Source organism: Sphaeramia orbicularis, chromosome 8 (assembly GCF_902148855.1).
Source record: "Sphaeramia orbicularis chromosome 8, fSphaOr1.1, whole genome shotgun sequence".
Lineage (NCBI taxonomy): Eukaryota > Metazoa > Chordata > Actinopteri > Kurtiformes > Apogonidae > Sphaeramia > Sphaeramia orbicularis.
In genome coordinates, this window is record NC_043964.1 from 4262579 (window position 1) to 4279733 (window position 17155).

General features: G+C 38.5%; 3 protein-coding genes across 6 annotated transcripts in view; 1 reads left to right on the plus strand and 2 right to left on the minus strand.

Moving 5' to 3' along the window:
• The window catches only part of LOC115424555 (zinc finger protein 239-like), a 57340-nt gene extending 43871 nt beyond the window's left edge, over positions 1-13469 (minus strand). Inside the window, exon 1 of the mRNA XM_030141897.1 lies at positions 13450-13469. The gene's annotated coding sequence lies outside the window, so the exon portion shown is untranslated. The remainder of the gene's footprint in view (positions 1-13449) is intronic.
• Positions 1-17155, plus strand: part of LOC115424550 (zinc finger protein 658B-like) — a 45762-nt gene that overhangs the window by 25126 nt on the left and 3481 nt on the right. The window contains exon 2 of one of the 4 annotated variants that reach the window (XM_030141891.1): positions 143-154. The exons of 1 other annotated variant lie outside the window; for it this stretch is intronic. The gene's annotated coding sequence lies outside the window, so the exon portion shown is untranslated. Of the gene's footprint in view, positions 1-142; positions 155-10707; positions 10715-14538; positions 14676-17155 lie in introns of those variants that run through there. 2 more of the 4 variants (XM_030141890.1, XM_030141889.1) reach the window with 2 other exon arrangements.
• Positions 6011-8461, minus strand: LOC115424553 (gastrula zinc finger protein XlCGF57.1-like). The gene has a single exon (XM_030141894.1). The coding sequence runs from the start codon at positions 8387-8389 to the stop codon at positions 7031-7033; it is 1359 nt and encodes a 452-aa protein (XP_029997754.1). The 5' UTR covers positions 8390-8461; the 3' UTR covers positions 6011-7030.

Below are 17155 nucleotides of genomic sequence, written 5' to 3' on the forward strand. Positions count from 1 at the left end.
AGTCCAGATGTGAAGACGAACACCAGACTGACAGCTGTGTTTTGTTGTCCTCAGAATAAAGAAGTGTGTTCTAATGCAGCACCTTCACAAAACAGTGATGTTACAGAACCTCAACCTGTCACAACATGTTAAACTAGTGTAGGTCAACAAGCACGTGGTTTCAATGGGAATACTACTTATTTACCCCACCCCCCGAAGGGGAGGCAAGGGGTATTGTTTTTGTTTTGTTTAACATTCTAGCAGCAAAACAATTGGTTGAATTCATACCAGATTTGCCAGTGACCCAGAATGGATCTCATCACATTTTGGGAAAAGTAGGTCAAAGTTCAAAAAATTTTTTTTTAAATTAATTTTGAAACTTTTTAAATTTCACATCTTTAAAAAACTCGATTTTGTTTCAATTTACTTCAAACTTGGCACATATATAGAGGTAATTGATATGATGACATCAGCTGGATTGATGCCAAAATAAGCCACAATATATGCGAGGGGTGGGGTTTGTTGTGCCTGTAACCACTTGTTGACTTTGTGGACGTTTAATCAGTCTCTTGTTGATGTGATTCTGTTTCGGGTTGGGGTTCACACCTGTTCATTGTTCACAAATGAAACCAGCTACTCCTATAACAATTTCACACAGTTGTTCTGTGCAGTTTTAGTTCATCCCCCAAATCTTTTACTCTGTTTTTTTTTTTTTTTTTTTTTTTTTTTTGGTTACCACCAACTGTGTATGTGTGAATTAACTGTTGCACAAGTGGAAGAACACCATTGGTTGAAGGTGGCAGAGTCCTGAATTCATGTGGTTTTGAATCAGTTATAAACAACAGGATGACCATAATACGGATGAGACTGAATGGCTGATGAGCTGGTAGTGGTTTAGTCTCAAACTGAGGCCAACAACATGAAGGAGATCACATTCCAGTCGAGGAGGAAGTTCATGACCACCAAAGGAAACATGACAGACTGTCAGATGACGTTTCAATGAGTCAGTGCTCCATCTAGTGGTCCAATCTGGTACTGGTCCGGTCCAGTGTTTTCCTTAAACTCAAACTGGTTTCAAAATTTTTAGGCGGGTCTAACCCTGACCTGCACATGAAGGAGATCACATTCCAGTTGAGGAGGAAGTTCACGACCACCAAAGGAGACATGACAGACTGATGCCCCTTTTCCACCAAACAGGTTCCAGGGCTGGTTCGGAGCCTGACTTAGCACCTGCCAGACCGGTGCCAAAGTGGTCCCAAACAGGTTCTAGGCCAGCACTAACCTCAAGCTGGGCTAAACCGGGGCCAGACTAAGAACCGATGATGCAACCCCCTGTGTCATCGGAGGGCGGGGCTTACGGACCAAAACAGGGACAGCGAAAACTATGAATCGCTATTTTTAAAACTATAACCAGCGGGTTTTTACTTCAGCTTAGTTTTTTAGTTATAGACGCCAACAACGAATTTTCGAATATGCAAATGAAGTCATACTTTGTTTTGTTTTCCTATAGTCTGGTTCATTTGTAAAGACTAAGTGGTATTACTTGGTTTTGTTGCATATTCGAAATAAATAAAAATAAAGACAAGCAGCAGTGGACTGAGGAGGAGACCCAGTGCTTTCTGGTACTGTGGGCTTCATCCGAAATCCAAGACCAGTTAGAGGGAACCTCTGGCACAAAGTCAGTGTTCAAAAAAATACAAAGAGAGATGGATACGACTGGACCCTGGATCAGCTCCTAAACAAACTGAAGAAGTTAAAGGAGGACTAGTGGGACCAGAACAGTCAATGTAGATGATGTCGCAACGAGTCAGTGCTCCATCTAGTGGTCAAATCTGGTACTGGTCCGGTCCAATGTGTTCCTGATCAAACTGGTTTCAACATTTTTACGCTGGTCTAACCCTGACCTGCAGAATGTGCTTGATTATAAGGTATTGACCCAGTAAATATATATGAAAGTGTAGTTTATAATTGAGTTTAAGTAAGGAGATAAGTGCAGGGAAATACAAAGAAAAACTTCCACTGGTACAAAACAGTGGAAGATGAGTTTAATTTTAATGCAGATAATTAAATGAAATTGGGAGTAAATTGTAAGAATGTCTGCAGTAATACACAAGGAGATGAATTGTGAAACTAAAAATGGTATGTTTTTTCTCAAACTGTAATTTTAATTAATGGTTAAAAAAAAATGTCTATTTTCCTAAGAATTACACCTGGTTACCTCTGACAATAGCTGAGCAATACAGTCAAAAATGTTCTCACAATACACAGTTTCATATGATTTAAACTCATAATTATTAGGATTCATGTAATTTTTTCCAATTTGAAGATAGGTTTTTGGTTCTAAAAGGCTTAACAAGAAAAGAACACAGTAAAAGTCATATAAGTCAGAATGAGAATGGATGCATCATTATCAGAAAACACTGTCCGAAGATCATCTTGGCCAATATTTGGTAACATTTCGGATTTTAATAAGATGTCAGTGGCTGATTGTAATCTGTTTTGTTTACATTTACGATTGACTTTATACTCACTCAAAGATGATGTTATTTAATGCTTTAAAATAGTCAAATTCTCCTCTTTTTGTCTACGAAATGAGATGTTTTTTTGTCTCCCTGACACGTAAGGCAAATTCATAAAGATTAGCACAATGGTCATTTGTCAGTCAGTTCTGTTGACCTCTTTTATATACTTAATTGTTAAAACTATCATTTGTAATCATTTTTTGAATAATTTTGGATGAATAAAAACCGACTCTTGAAACTTTAATCCTGTCTCCTGGTAGTCTTACTGCTTGATCCCTAACACAGCCCATAATTTTGCAGTGGCTGTGGTGTCAGATTTTGTCATTTAGTACTGATGTTGTTCATTTTTTATATCAAACAAAAGTAATCTTAAGTCAAATTAATAAATGGAGGAAATCATTGAAGGTTTTTTTTTAAAGAATATATTTATTAAATTTTCATTTTTCAAAACACAAAATGAAACAGCCCAGCACCACAGTCAAAAAAAATAGAGAGATTCACAGTCAGCAAAGAGACAGATTCTCATTACATTCATATCTATACAATACAACAAAAAATCCATTCAAGAGCAGATGAAAGCTCGAGACAGAAGTGAGGACACATTTCCCTCAGTCTAGTCCAGGAAGAGTTTCCAAATGTGATTGAATGTGTCAATCCTAGAATGTGCTAAACTTACCAAAAAAGTCAAGTGGAATTTGCACCAGTATCAGCTTCCTCCATCCAGAAATAGTACACTGTAAAAAAAAAAAAAAAAAAACATAAAAAATGGTATTATTCCAGCAGCTGGGGTGCCAAAAAATACTGTAAAATAACAGAAAACAACCATCTTATAAAAATACGGTAATTTGCCACAATTAAAATACATTTTTTTGCTCTAACTTTACATGAGATTTTGCTTTTTTTTTTTTTACTTTTTAATGTTTAATAAAGAACAATCAACATTTCCTGAAAATTTCGTGAAAATCCGTCCATAACTTTTTGAGTTATCTTGCAAACAATCAAACAAACAAACACGCACGCAAACACAATACCTCCTTTGCGGAGGTAATAATTTTCAATGAGACTCAGTTGTCCAATCCACTGATAAAAACTGTATTTAGACAGTTTATCAGTGCTTATACATGTTATACATTCACAAAAATACATTTATTCAACATTTTTGTTGTGAAACCTCCTGTAATTACACAAGATATTTGTCAATTAACAAACAAGTCTGGTTCAACTGACAGAACAAATACTTCTTTAACGGTTAATTGTCAGTAATTTTATCTTTTTTTTTTATAATTACAGTATTAAACTTTAAATTAACAGTTTAATCTCATAAATAGAAAAGAAATATTTGTGAAATTACTAAACATTTGCAAATGTATTTTAACTGTATTTTTCTGTGAAAAAAGAAAAAATTTGTTCTAAAAAATGGAAATTTTATGGTTATTCATAGTTACAGTTTTTCCATGTTATTTTACATTTGACATGTAAAATCACAGTCTTTTTGTCATTTCATTGATATTTTCCTGTATCTTAAAAATACAGGACAAATCTGTAAAATTACAGATTTTTTTGACAGTGTAGGGGGTTTATTAGAAGTCCAGTGTAGTTGTATATTCTTTCAGGTACAGAATGTTAAAATATAACGGTTTCCTATTGTGTTTGTTACTGGTACACCTGTTTGGTAAGCCAAGGAGAAAAGATAGAGGATCAAAATCAATGTGGGTTGAAGGTTTAAATGTGTTTCTTTCGCTTTTGGTCACTGGATACTTTCCCCTGTGGCTGAGTGTGGAGCCAAGTTAATATTCCTACAACGACCGGCTTCTGCGACCCGCCTGGAGAGCCTCAGCTGACCAGACAGTCTGGGCGGCCTGTTCCTGTTCCGTGCCCCTCCCGCATCAGAACCGTACGAGACTGAGACGCCTCATCTCCCCCAGGGGCTCACGAGATGGAGCCGGCTGCGCCTCCACGTCGGTGGTACCCGGGTCAGGTACTCTGGTACTGCTCTGAAAAATTGATCTCATCCACTATTACTCCATTCTGCAAAATTAAAATAAATTTAGATATTTTTTTTACCCAGTCCTAGACCTGTATGTGGGGGACGTTTGGATGAAGCTGAGACAGTGAAAGTAAACTCCCCTAGACTTTGTTATATTTTGCAAAAATGTACTATTCTGTTTTTACAGATTCCCCAAAAAGGAAGAAAAACACTTTTTTATAATTAATTTATTTCTCTTACTTGCAAAATTTTTCATTCACAAATGTAAGTTCTGGAACAAAAAACACAATATTATTATTTTTTTTTCAAAGCTGTTGAACTTTATTTAAAGCTTGTAGATCAATCAACCAACAATATTTGCTTTGATTTAGACATTGTATTATAATAATTATGTAACCCATCCCCGTCAAATGTATTATTTTCTTGTTGTACACAGTTTGTATACTCTTCTTCAGTGAATAAAGATTTAATTAAATTCACAAAATGGAGAGATTGACATTTATGCTGAGGCTGCAAGCTGATCTTTACATGAGGTGGAACAAATGGATTAGTTTCCTTAAAGACAATTAATGTGTGGTTTGTCACATAGTCCTGAGAGTGTTGTGTGAACTGCTGCTCAAATTTGATTTTGTAACTTGCTTGCTGCTGCATAACTGTAACCACTAGGACCTCCACCAAGGAGGTTCTGTTTTTACTGGTGTTGGTTTGTCTGTCTGTGTGCAAGATAACTCAAAAAGTTATGGACGAATTTGGATGAAAATTTCAGGAAATGTTGATACTGGCACAAAGAACAAATGATTACATTTTGGTGGTGATTGAGGGTGTGTGTGTGTGTGTGTGTGGGGGGGGTTTGCATAACAAAATGTAAAACAAATTTAAAAAAAAAAGAAAAATCAAGTGTAAAAAAAAAAAAGAAAAAAATTAAATATTAAAAAAAAAGTGAGTTCCCCTCACCTTATTGTTGACTATCTGCTTCCCCCCTGGGGCTGAGAATCACTGGTGCATTACAAAGTTTTTTGATATACATGGACAGACGGACAAATGGACAGATGACCAACTGATGACAATAGCCTGCAGCCAGAGTGGCTGAGGGTAAAAGCAAAAAATGGGGAGCTGACTTTTTGGGAAGACATATTTACACTGGCATTTTCAATTGAATAACCTCTCAGCTGGTATGTCTGCTCTACACATGAAATTTGACACCATAGCAACGTGGCCCTATTTTTTATCTATTGCTAGGTAACCCACCTCAATGATGATTCTATGATATTGTATTACAGGATTACTAATATCTCTTAAATTACTGGTCCTATCAACTTGAAGTTTTCACCAGTCGGATCCTTGACCCAAAATACAGAAGTACACCAAAAGGCAAAGGCCAGCTCTGTCCGGTTTTTCAATTATTAAGCAGACAAACATGCACACAAAGGCCACTTGGCTTTTATAATAGCTTTTATAATATAGATATTTGGGCTATATATTCAGAGCTATATATGTTTGTATATTTATACCTTTATATACACTGCTCAGCTCAAAAAAAGTCACATATGCATTATTTGACTTCACCACCTTTGGTTTGGATTACAGGAGCATTCACTGTCACATCTTTTTTGCCACATAATTCTTATGTAGTGTCACAATAAGGTTCATAATATTTTTTCCATCCATAGTTGCATTAATTTTATTGGTTCCATTGATGTCCTGAACTTTCTGATACATCAAGTGGTTCATCTTTACCACACATTAATCAGCAGTCCAACACATTTTCAATCAAATCAAGCACAGTCTGCAGGTCAGGGTTAGACCAGCGTAAAAATATTGAAACCAGTTTGATGTTAAGGAAAACACTGGACTGGACCAGTACCAGATTGGACCACTAGATGGAGCACTGACTTGTTACAACGTCATCTGACAGTCTGTCATGTCTCCTTTGGTGGTCGTGAATGTTCTTCTCAACTGGAATGTGATCTCCTTCATGTTGTTGGCCTCAGTTTGAGACTAAACCACTACCAGCTCATCAGTCATTCTGTCTCATCCATATTATGTTCATCATGTTGTTTATAACTGGAGCAAAACCACATGAATTCAGGACTCTGACACCTTCAACCAATAGTGTTCTTCCACTTGTGCAACAGTTAATTCACACATACACAGCTGATGGTAACAAAAAAAAAGTCAAACATTTTAAGGATGAACTTAAACTGCACAGAAAAATTGTGCAAAAATTATTACTGGAGTAGCTGGTTTCATTTGTGAACAATGAACAGGTGTGAACCCTGACCAGAAACAGAATCACAACAAGTGACTGGTTAAACATCCACAAAGTCAATAGAAGTAGTATCCCACTTGAAACCACGTCCTTGTTGACCTACAATAGTTTAACTTCACATGTTGTGGCAGGTTGAGGTTCTGTTACGTCAGAGTAAAGAAGTGTGCTCAAATGCACCACCTTCATAAGACAGTGAGAACAAAGCACAGCTGTTAGTCTAGTGTTCGTCTTCACATCTGGACTCTATGGAGCCAGATCTGGAGGTTTGACTTTCTAGTCAAAAGAAGTCGGTAGTGCTGCTTCAGACTCTGCATTTGTTCTTGTCATCTGATTCTGAAGTACTTTATGGTCCAGACATTGATGATTCACATCTGTACTGATGACATGAGAGAGCAGCGAATGGCAGGTATCTTTTTTCCCATCAGTAACACTCAAATTGTTTTGATGTGTTTCTTCTGTACGAATGCATACATGTGTCTTAAGCCCACTCATTTCGGTGAAAGTATTCCCACACTGGTCACAGTCATATGGTCTTTCCCCGCTGTGGATGCGTAGGTGCATCTTAAGGCTTCTAATGTGGGTGAACGTCTTCCCACACTGGTAACAACCATATGGTTTTTCTCCACTGTGAATGCGTAGATGCGTCTTAAGGCTTCTCATGTTGGTGAAAGTCTTCCCACACTGGTCACAGTAATATGGTCTTTCTCCACTGTGAATGCGTAAGTGCATCTTAAGATTATCTATTTGAATGAAAGTCTTCCCACACTGGTAACAACCATATGGTCTTGCTCCGCTGTGGACACTTAGATGTGTCTTAAGGCTTCTCATGTAAGTGAAAGTTTTCCCACACTGGTCACAATTATATGGTCTTTCTCCGCTGTGGATGCGTAGGTGTGTCTGAAAGTTCTCTATTTGAGTGAAAGTCTTCCCGCACTGGTCACATTCATATGGTCTTTCTCCGCTGTGGATGCGTTGGTGCTTCTCAAGGCTATTCATTCTGGTGAAAGTCTTTCCACACTGGCTACAATCATATGGTCTTTCTCCAGTGTGGATACGTAGGTGTGTGTTAAGGTTAACTATTTGGGTGAAAGTTTTCCCACACTGGTCACACTCATATGGTCTTTCTCCGCTGTGGATGCGTATGTGTCTCTGAAGAATATTCATTCTGGTGAAAGTCTTTCCACATTGGTAACAGTCAAATGGTCTTTCTCCAGTATGGGTGCGTAAGTGTGTCTTAAGCCCATTCATTTGGGTGAAAGTCTTCCCACAATGGTCACACTCATATGGTTTTTCTCCGCTGTGGACGTGTCTGTGTGTCTTAAGGACATGCATGTGTGTGAAAGTCTTCCCACACTGGTCACACTCAAATGGTTTTTCTCCGCTATGGGTGCGAAGGTGTGTCTTAAGGTTACCCATTCTGGTGAAAGTCTTCCCACACTGGTCACACTCATATGGTCTTTCTCCAGTGTGGATGCGTAGATGTGTCTTAAGGTCATTCATTCTGGTGAAAGTCTTCCCACACTGGTCACAGTCATATGGTCTATCTCCAGTGTGGGTGCGTAGGTGTCTCTTAAGGCCCTTCATGTCAGTCAAAGTCTTCCCACACTGGTCACAGGTGTGTCCTTCATCCATGTTTGCTGGAATCAGGTGATCTTCGCCGGATACAACTTTTAGGTTTCACTCCAATCCACCTTTGGCTTCTTTCTATATCAAAACACAAAGTAAAACAAGAGGTGGTCACTCAAACACAATGGAATGTAACAGAACAAACACATCCCTTCAGTTAGGTAATCAACAGGACATTTTCAAGACAACCAATATTTGATGGTTTCTCCTTTAGAGATATTTCCTGAATGAGACCAGAAAATAACAGATATTGAAAAATGTCAAGTTCTCTCCAGTGGTGACAGATTCTTTAAATAGGCTAGTTACAGAGTAACTGGACCATATGACACTGTTGGGATTGGTCTGTCACTGACCAGGAGTGAACCACTGACCAGTCTAGATCAGATCACCCTAACATGTTTAAAATCCTCATTCTTTTAGAATATTTACATTTGTTCATTAAACAGTTCAGGAAAATATGATTGTGTTTCACTTTCTGTTTGTGAATGTACAATGGTGTGTGACACTGGGAATGATTTGATATGAAAATGGTCAAACAAGCTCAATTATGACCTGTCCAACCACTTTTTTTCCACACTCAAAAAAGCCGATTAAGAATCAATAGGATAATTGATAATGAATTGGATTGATAAGCAGAATTGACAGTGCCATTGATATTGATAAAATTCTATTAATTTCCACCCCCAGTGCAGATATCTCTTATGGCCATAAGGTGCTATCTTTAATGTACATTTGTATGTTTGATGGTTACATGTTATTATTTTAATGTTTCGGCTTCTGCCAACAAAGTATATTGTGCGTGTTATTTCATTAGTTTTTTTCAAAGTACAACTTGGTTACATTATTTCAGTGTGTGTATAAGTACATTTTGAACATTTTGAGCACATTTCAACAATGCCACGATAATAATGATAACCGTGGTAATTTTGATCACAATAACCGTGATATGAAATTTTCATATCATTACATCCCTACTTTCCAGTATCCTTTATTTCCTGTACGAGGCTAACGCTCATTTACAATCGTTTCTATCTCCAGAGGTTCTTGCTCTTTGCTTATTTGAGGGAAACAGATGAAGAAAACGATGCATAAGGCAAGAGAAGCTGTTCTACCTTTTATTAGGGGTGGGAACCTTTTACTATCTCATGATTTGATTCCATTCAAAGTCATTTTTGATTCGAAACTTTACAAAGAAAAAAAATCATTTGGGAACTGGCCTACCACAAAAGTAGCACTGGGTCTTTATGGGTTAGGAAAATATTTTCTCATGACTTCGTTTAGATTGAAGAAAACATGTTCATGTCAATTTAATAAGACAAGGTTCTAATTTGTGTAATCTTATTATACTCTCTAACATGCATCTCATGTTAGTGCCGCTCTGGTCGTTTTGGTTAAGGCACTGGTGACTTTTCTTTTAGTTTCTTGGTAAAGTTGTGGCACAGCTGTCTCAGTAAAAAAAACTTACAGGATAGTATGGCGAACCGTGGCTCCACTGTCTGCTACGTTTTCCACCACACTATAAGGCCATAAGTCTTTGGCGACAAAGCAGACGATAGACCTGGTTATTTTTTTGCCCGCTTGGAGTTGGCAGGGAGTTTGGTGAGACACAGCAGTGTGCGTTGGTTTGCCACTGGTGTCTGACTTGGCACCGTGTCCTTAAGCTCTGGGTGATGCCTGCTGATGTGAGCCTGCGCATTTGTGGTGTTCCCGAAGTGCTTATTCTACATTTTGCAAACCTTCCACACTGTGAAGCTCATGCCCAGCTTGGTCTTCTCAGGCAATTAGTAAAAACCAAAATTAGTCAAAATCTTTGCCTTCAATGAGGACGGGGCTGGTTGAATCTCTATTACCCCCTCCAATAGTTTCCTCTTTGTTTTGGTGCCTACCGTTCATGTGTATGTTCCAGAATCGGCTGCGTGATGGTATCAGGACTTCCTGTGTACAAAATGGAGGCAGACTGCCAGCGGATTTTTTTTTTTAAATCAGTTTTGGGACATTTTAAATCAATTCTGAATCATAGTAAAAGAGAATCGTGATTTTTATATGGATCAATTTTTTGACACACCCCTACCTTTTATGTTATGTTATTTGTATATTTGGATACATATTTGGTATTAATTTATTCTTGTTCTAATGATAGAGTAGCTGCTGATTATGCATAATATTTGTGGATAAATAACATTAGAGCAATACCTTGTTTTCTTAAACAATTTGCATAAACACCGCATCCATGGAGGGTGCCAGTGTTGTTTCACAGGATATGTGACATCAGAGCGTGGAACTGGGAGTACATGGATCTATGCTGCATTCCAAAGTGCTGAGAGGTGGGAAGTTTCCGATATCCAACTTGGTAAAATGCACTGGAGAACCTGTTGACACCGGAGGTCCTAGTTACAAAGTGGGGCCAGATCGAAGTACCGCGACCTCACTGTGAACTACAACATGACGTCAGCACTACAATGGTGGTGCAGTGTGCAAGTTCGCAATTGTTAAATGTATCGTATTAAATGGTAGTTGAATGTGACTTCAAATTTTACAATGTCAGGTGAATATCATAAATCATACATCATGAACCCAAATGGAGGGGAGGGAAAGTAACATCATTAGTTGTCTACTTAATCTTAACATTACAAAGTTGTTTTGCTTGAAGAGTCTTTTTATTTTTGCAAGTCTTAAGTTATATTCTGAGTTATATTTTCCAACTGTATCTTGAATTTTTATTTTAAGAGGTACTGAACAGTCAGGATTGATTCGTGTGTGTGGTTTTGATTGAACTAACACCTGCCTGCGATGAACTCAGAGCAGAGGTCATATTCTACCTAAAAGATCTATTTTTACAGCTTTAGAAAGTAGTTGTGGTAAAGAGAGCGTAGAGCAGAAAAGACAGAATACGAACTAGGGGATTTGTGTGGTCAAGACATGCTAGCCTAACAGTGTAGGTGCTAAGCAAAAGCTTGCACTTGCAAAAGCATGTGCTTTTCTTAGAATTAGCTTATGGAGTGACTGACGTGTTCTGCCCAGTAACTATGATTAAACAATAATAAGCCTACGACAAATAACGTCATTGAATAATGGGAGTCTCCAACAGTCACTAAAGACTATAAAAAGTAACAAAGGAAACTCTTAAAAAAGGTGTGTGATCCTTTTTTCCTTGTTTTGACAAGTGTGTGTTTTATAGAGAAACTAGTGGTAAACTGCCTTCTCTGATAATTCACAAGTTTAGATTTTTTGTAAACTTTTGCTGTTTTAATAAACCAGATTCAGGACTAACCTTTTTTAAAACTCAAAGCTTCTCTTGGTGAATTTTTCTTCATTCTCCTGTTGTGTTCCCCCGACACCGACTTCAAGGGGTAAGTCCTAAAATGTAGTGAACCCCCCATCGCCCAGCAAGTTGGGGTTTTTACTCCGGCTCTTTAGATTCTATTGGGCTCCTGAGCAGATAAAGAGACACCGTCTTTGTCCTTTGCGTCACGTAGACGTTTCCTAATTTCAAGAAGGTACACTTCCGGTGGAACAAATTATAGAAAATTTTGGAACAACAGTCTCTTCCTGAGATCCTTGAGTCTACGTGTTTTTACACAATGGAAAAAAAAACTTCACAATGTTTAATTAGCTCATCCATCATTTCACCTCTTCCATCTCGTTCATGTATGTGAGAACACTGTCCTGTCGACAGTCAAAATGCCTCTTCAGTAACAAAGCAAACAAGAACTTAGATTTGCGATCTCCATATTTGTTGTTTATGTTCAACGTGGATCACCTGGAATACTTTGCTCCCAGCACTCTGGAATGCAGCACTAGTATGAGTTGACGGGTGGGAAGTCACAGGTTCGACTGCAATTCCAGTGCATTTTCACTGGTAGAAGGTTGGAAATGTTGTGCCAAATTCTACTCCCTACCGAAAACTGCATCACGCAGCAGCTGCCGAAAACAGCTCCCCCAAGTCAGCCATGAAGAGGACAATGTGCACCAAATTCACCCTGTCACACCAGAAGAGCTCCAAATGTGAGCTGCTAAAGTCATTTCACTCCTTTAGCTTTGCAAGCTTATTCTGATCGGGGAGGCAGTTTTCGACAGTACCTTGTGGGTCAAAACACAGCAATGTCCCGTCAGACAGCGAACTTTAATTGATTGTCATTTCAACATTTATTTCAATATGAAGTAGCTGCTTGTTTTGAATAATCCCTTGTGGTCCAACTAGAGCAAAAATGAATTTAAAAGTAAAAATGTGAGTCATTTAGCAACACTAATCTGTCAAATTGTCTCTAAAATGTCCTGTCGGAGAGATTCTGAATACCGTGTTTTGACCCTGGTGCAGAATTCTGCTCCCTGCCAAAAACTGCATCCCCTGCCGCGGGTGATGTAGTTTTCAGCAGAATCTGTTTTTATTGTTATATATTTTGTCTGTTGTGTGTCTGAGATTTAACTTTTGAAATTTTTATATACTTTACAGTTTGCATATTCTTTAAAAAGACCTCCTCATGTCTGACTTCAGAAGGGGGGGAGCAGTTTTCGGCAGGGAGTAGAATTCAGCACAACAGCTGTGACGGACTGAAAAGGAGTTCTTTTTTGCTAACATGTTGTAAATTCTATCTTTCATTAACTTCGAAAGTTGGCTGGAGTTATCTTCAGGGAGGATCAGGTAGGAAAACAACTACATGGTCAAATTTAAGAGTAAACTGGGACATATAAATGAGCTCAGAACAGCGCTTGCACCCGGTCCGCCATCTTGCCGGTTCCCGACACATTTTCTTATCTCTTCACCCGTTTTGGAACATTTGGCTGAGCAAGTACTAAAAGTAATACCAGAGTAGTACCACCTCCCAGGTTCTTTTACGTAATGGAAGAAGGCCAAGTCGAATCGTGTCGGTACCACGTAGTGCAGACAGGGCAACTGTTGGTTACACTTCAGGCACAAAATGGCGGCCATCATTGTTTCATTACACTTTCACTCCAAACATTCACATAAACTGGTCAAAATACAACACAAACGACCTCCAAACAACACACTGTTAAAGTCCGCTCTTAGGATGTGGATTATTACAACTGTTCACACTTTAACTGACCTGAATAAAACAGGAGAAACGGAGTAATGAGTGGACTTGACTGCTCTTCTACCCAGTATGCATCTGAGGACGGGGCGGTGCGTCGCTATAGTACCCGTGAAGAAACTGGACTAAAAGAAACGTTCCTACCAAAACGGCGTTTGCAAACTTTATTAGTACATTACCGTCACCCTCTAGATATGAATGATCGCTATGGCTCATAGGCTATAACAATACAAATGACACTGTATTGTAAGAAAAAAAAAATTCTGTTACTAAGCTTGGTAACTTTTAAAAACTCAAAATGAAACTTAATAACTCTGTGTTCTGATGACTTAGTCATGACTCTGCCCGTGTCCTCTATTTTCCTCTTTGCATTGATTCTTTCGCTGTTATACTTTGTGCAATTCATAAGGCAAGGCAAGGCAGGTGTATTTCTATAGCACATTTCATGTACAAGACAATTCAAAGTGCTTTACATAAAACATTAAAAGCATTACAGCAGAAGCAATAAAAAGTATAGGCATGAGAAAAACAAAACAAAGCTAGAAAAGCACTCGGAGAGCGCAGACCTCCACCAAGGCAGTGCCCCAACCATTTGTTCCTTGTGCCGGTATCAACATTTCCTGAATTTTTCATCCAAATCCGTCCATAACTTTTTGAGTTATCTTGCACACGGACAGACAGACAGACAGACAGACAGACAGACAGACAGACAGACCAACGCGAGCAAAAACATAACCTCCTTGGCGGAGGTAACAAAACAAAATCAGACAAATAGATAAAATAGATTTAAGCAGATAAAAACAGATTAAAAACAAAACAAAAAAAAAAAACTTTAAGCTTAACAGAACAAAAACTCTATTCAAATGTAGCTGAGAACAGCTGGGTCTTTAACACGGATTTAAATAAACTGGGTGTTTCAGCTGATCTGAGGCTTTCTGGGAGTTTGTTCCAGACATGTGGAGCACAGAAGCTGAACGCAGCTTCTCCATGTCTGGTTCAGAAGAACGGGCTCTGCAGTCAGTCTGGAAAACAGACCCCCTAACCTTATCCAGTCATAATACTGTCATTGCACTAACAACGAGGATAACAGGGGTTAAGAGTTGGAACTATGAGGTCGGAAAGTGTTTTCTAATCCACTTTCCTCTGGGGTACTAAAGTGACGCACCGCCCCAGGTGCATTCTGGGAAGAAGAGCAGGCCTGTCAGGTCCACCTACTGCTCCGAGTCTCCTGTTTTATTCAGGTCAGTAAAAGTGTGAACATTTGTAATAATCCACGTCCTGCGTTCCAGGCCTTTTTTGAACCCGTAAGTCACGACTTCAAACCACGACTCACGACTTTGTAACGTTCCAGGCAGGCCAGGCCAAACTGCCTGAGCGCAAGGGATTGTGGGAGTTGGATGTAAACAAACCAACATGGTGGACCGGACGTAATGCTCATTTACAATCATTTCTATCGCTAAAGGTGCTTGCTCTTTGCTTATCTGAGGGAAACGGAGGAGGAAAAACGGCACAAAAGGCAAGAAAAGCTATTATTGACCCTTTGCACTTTACGTCACACTCGGCTCGCGCCGCTAACGAGCGCCATGACAGACGGCAGAAGTACCGGAATGCACACCGGATGGGAAACCGGCTAACGTAGAATTTGATCTGAACGTTCTGGTTTTTGTTCGTTTTTTAATCCTGCTTTACAGTGGTCGCACACAACAGTTCCATCCATGGTTCCAGAAGGAGCCTGAATCTGATGGACCTGATATTACAGATAGAACAGTCTCTGTTTGTGTCCACAGCATTAGCATTAGCTCCACCAAATGCTAGCTAGGTGGTAGACTGGGTTAACTACTCTGTTCCAGTGGCTGTCATAAGTAGCCTTCAGTATTAGCTCTGTTGTAGTGGCTGCCTTTTTTTTTTTTTTTTACCAGCTACACTATGATCTATGAAATACTGTTATTGTCATTATGCTGTTCTGAAATATTGTTTTAATTTGGATGGTTGAATTCTTGGATTTAATAACAGGTTAGTCAGTATTAGTATTAGTCAGTATTAGTTAGGATTCCTTTGTGTCACTAGATTTCACTGGTCAGTTGTAAATTTCTTAGGATAAGCTTGTTTAGATAGGGACCATCTGTCTAAACAAGAGTTAATGAGGTTCTGTTCTTCTAGATACATGTCTGAACAAACACATTCACACACATAGTGTTGTCAAATATAGGTGATAAGGGTACACTGATTGTTGGCACAAGTTTACTTAGAGTTAAGGCCCCACATCTGTTTGATCTTTTTAGATAACGCTAAGTTAAAGACCAACCCACAAGGGGTTGAGCCCATAGTTTGGAGATCAGTTTACAAGGATTATAAAAGTGAGGTGCATTGCAATGTTCTGGGTCCATTTTCCCACTTGGGTGTGGATCCTCAGCTGAGTTATATTTTGTTTGTGATCAGATCAAGTCAACAATAAATTTATAAAAACGAGACCTTAAAGAATTCGGATTTATTCTTGGAGCTTCCAACAAAAGAACACGCTTACAGTTCCATATGTTCTAGTGGTGGAACTGTACATATGTAGCAGAGGTGATTTTGCAAAGACTGCAAGGGAAACAAGAAATTGTTTCATGAACTCATTAGTACATTGTTGAATCTGCATCAATTTTCACTTTTAGAATAAGAACATTGAGTTTTCTCACATATTTAGGCCCTCAAAACTTCCTACAAAACTTTAAAAAAAAAAAGTAACACAGTATAAAGGATCTCTGCGTTTAGTTGTCTGTGTCCAGCCTCTAGCAAGACTGTACTCTGTTTGGCCAAATAGCCAGACTTTTTCTCTGAATATATTTGTTGATCATTTTAATTTGAAACATTATTCTATAATAAATTCATGTAAATCTACAAGCTTATTGTGCTTCTTTCTCACTGTGAGGTTTAGGTCCCGACAAAAACATTTCATATTGAATAGGGCCTTTGCAGCCATTTCTCAGCACTTGGGCCTAAACAATACATTGAATTGATCTTACTTTACTTTCAGTGACCAAACTGAGCAAGTGGTTCCAGACACAACAAACCCCACCCCTCACACATATCGTAGCTTATTTTGGTATCGATCCAGCTGATGTCATCATGTCTATGCATGTGCTGATGTCAGCATATCAGTTGCCTCTGTAACTGTGCCAAGTTTGAAGTAAATAGAAATAAAATTGATGTTTTAAGTAAATGGGACGAAAAAAGATTTCTTTCCCAAAATGTAACCACATCTATTCTTGGTCACTGGCAGTCTGTAAACCCAATTTGGTATGGATTCAACCATTAGTTTTATTGTTAGAGTGTTAATAAACAGAGATCCAAAAACAATACCCCTTGCCTTCCCTTCGGGGGGCGAGATAATACGTTTTTTCAGTGTTTTGTGGTTCTCTAACTATTTAAAGAATCTGCCAACACTGGAGAAAACCGGACATTTTTCATCATCTTTCAATATCTTTGTTATTATCTGTTATTTTCCAGTCTCATACAGGAAACTCAACTCTTAAAGCTATACCGTATGATGTGGCATTTTTACACTTTTCTTTTGTCATCTTAAAATGCTCCTAATAAGCATGTGTCAAACTAAAATGAAAAAGAAATCCACCAGGTTTTGAAACTCAAAAATGTTTAATTCTCATATATTTCTGATAAAAGTCTGACCAATCATTTTAGTCGGTCCGAATGAAATAATTGGCCGAACCTGGCTGAG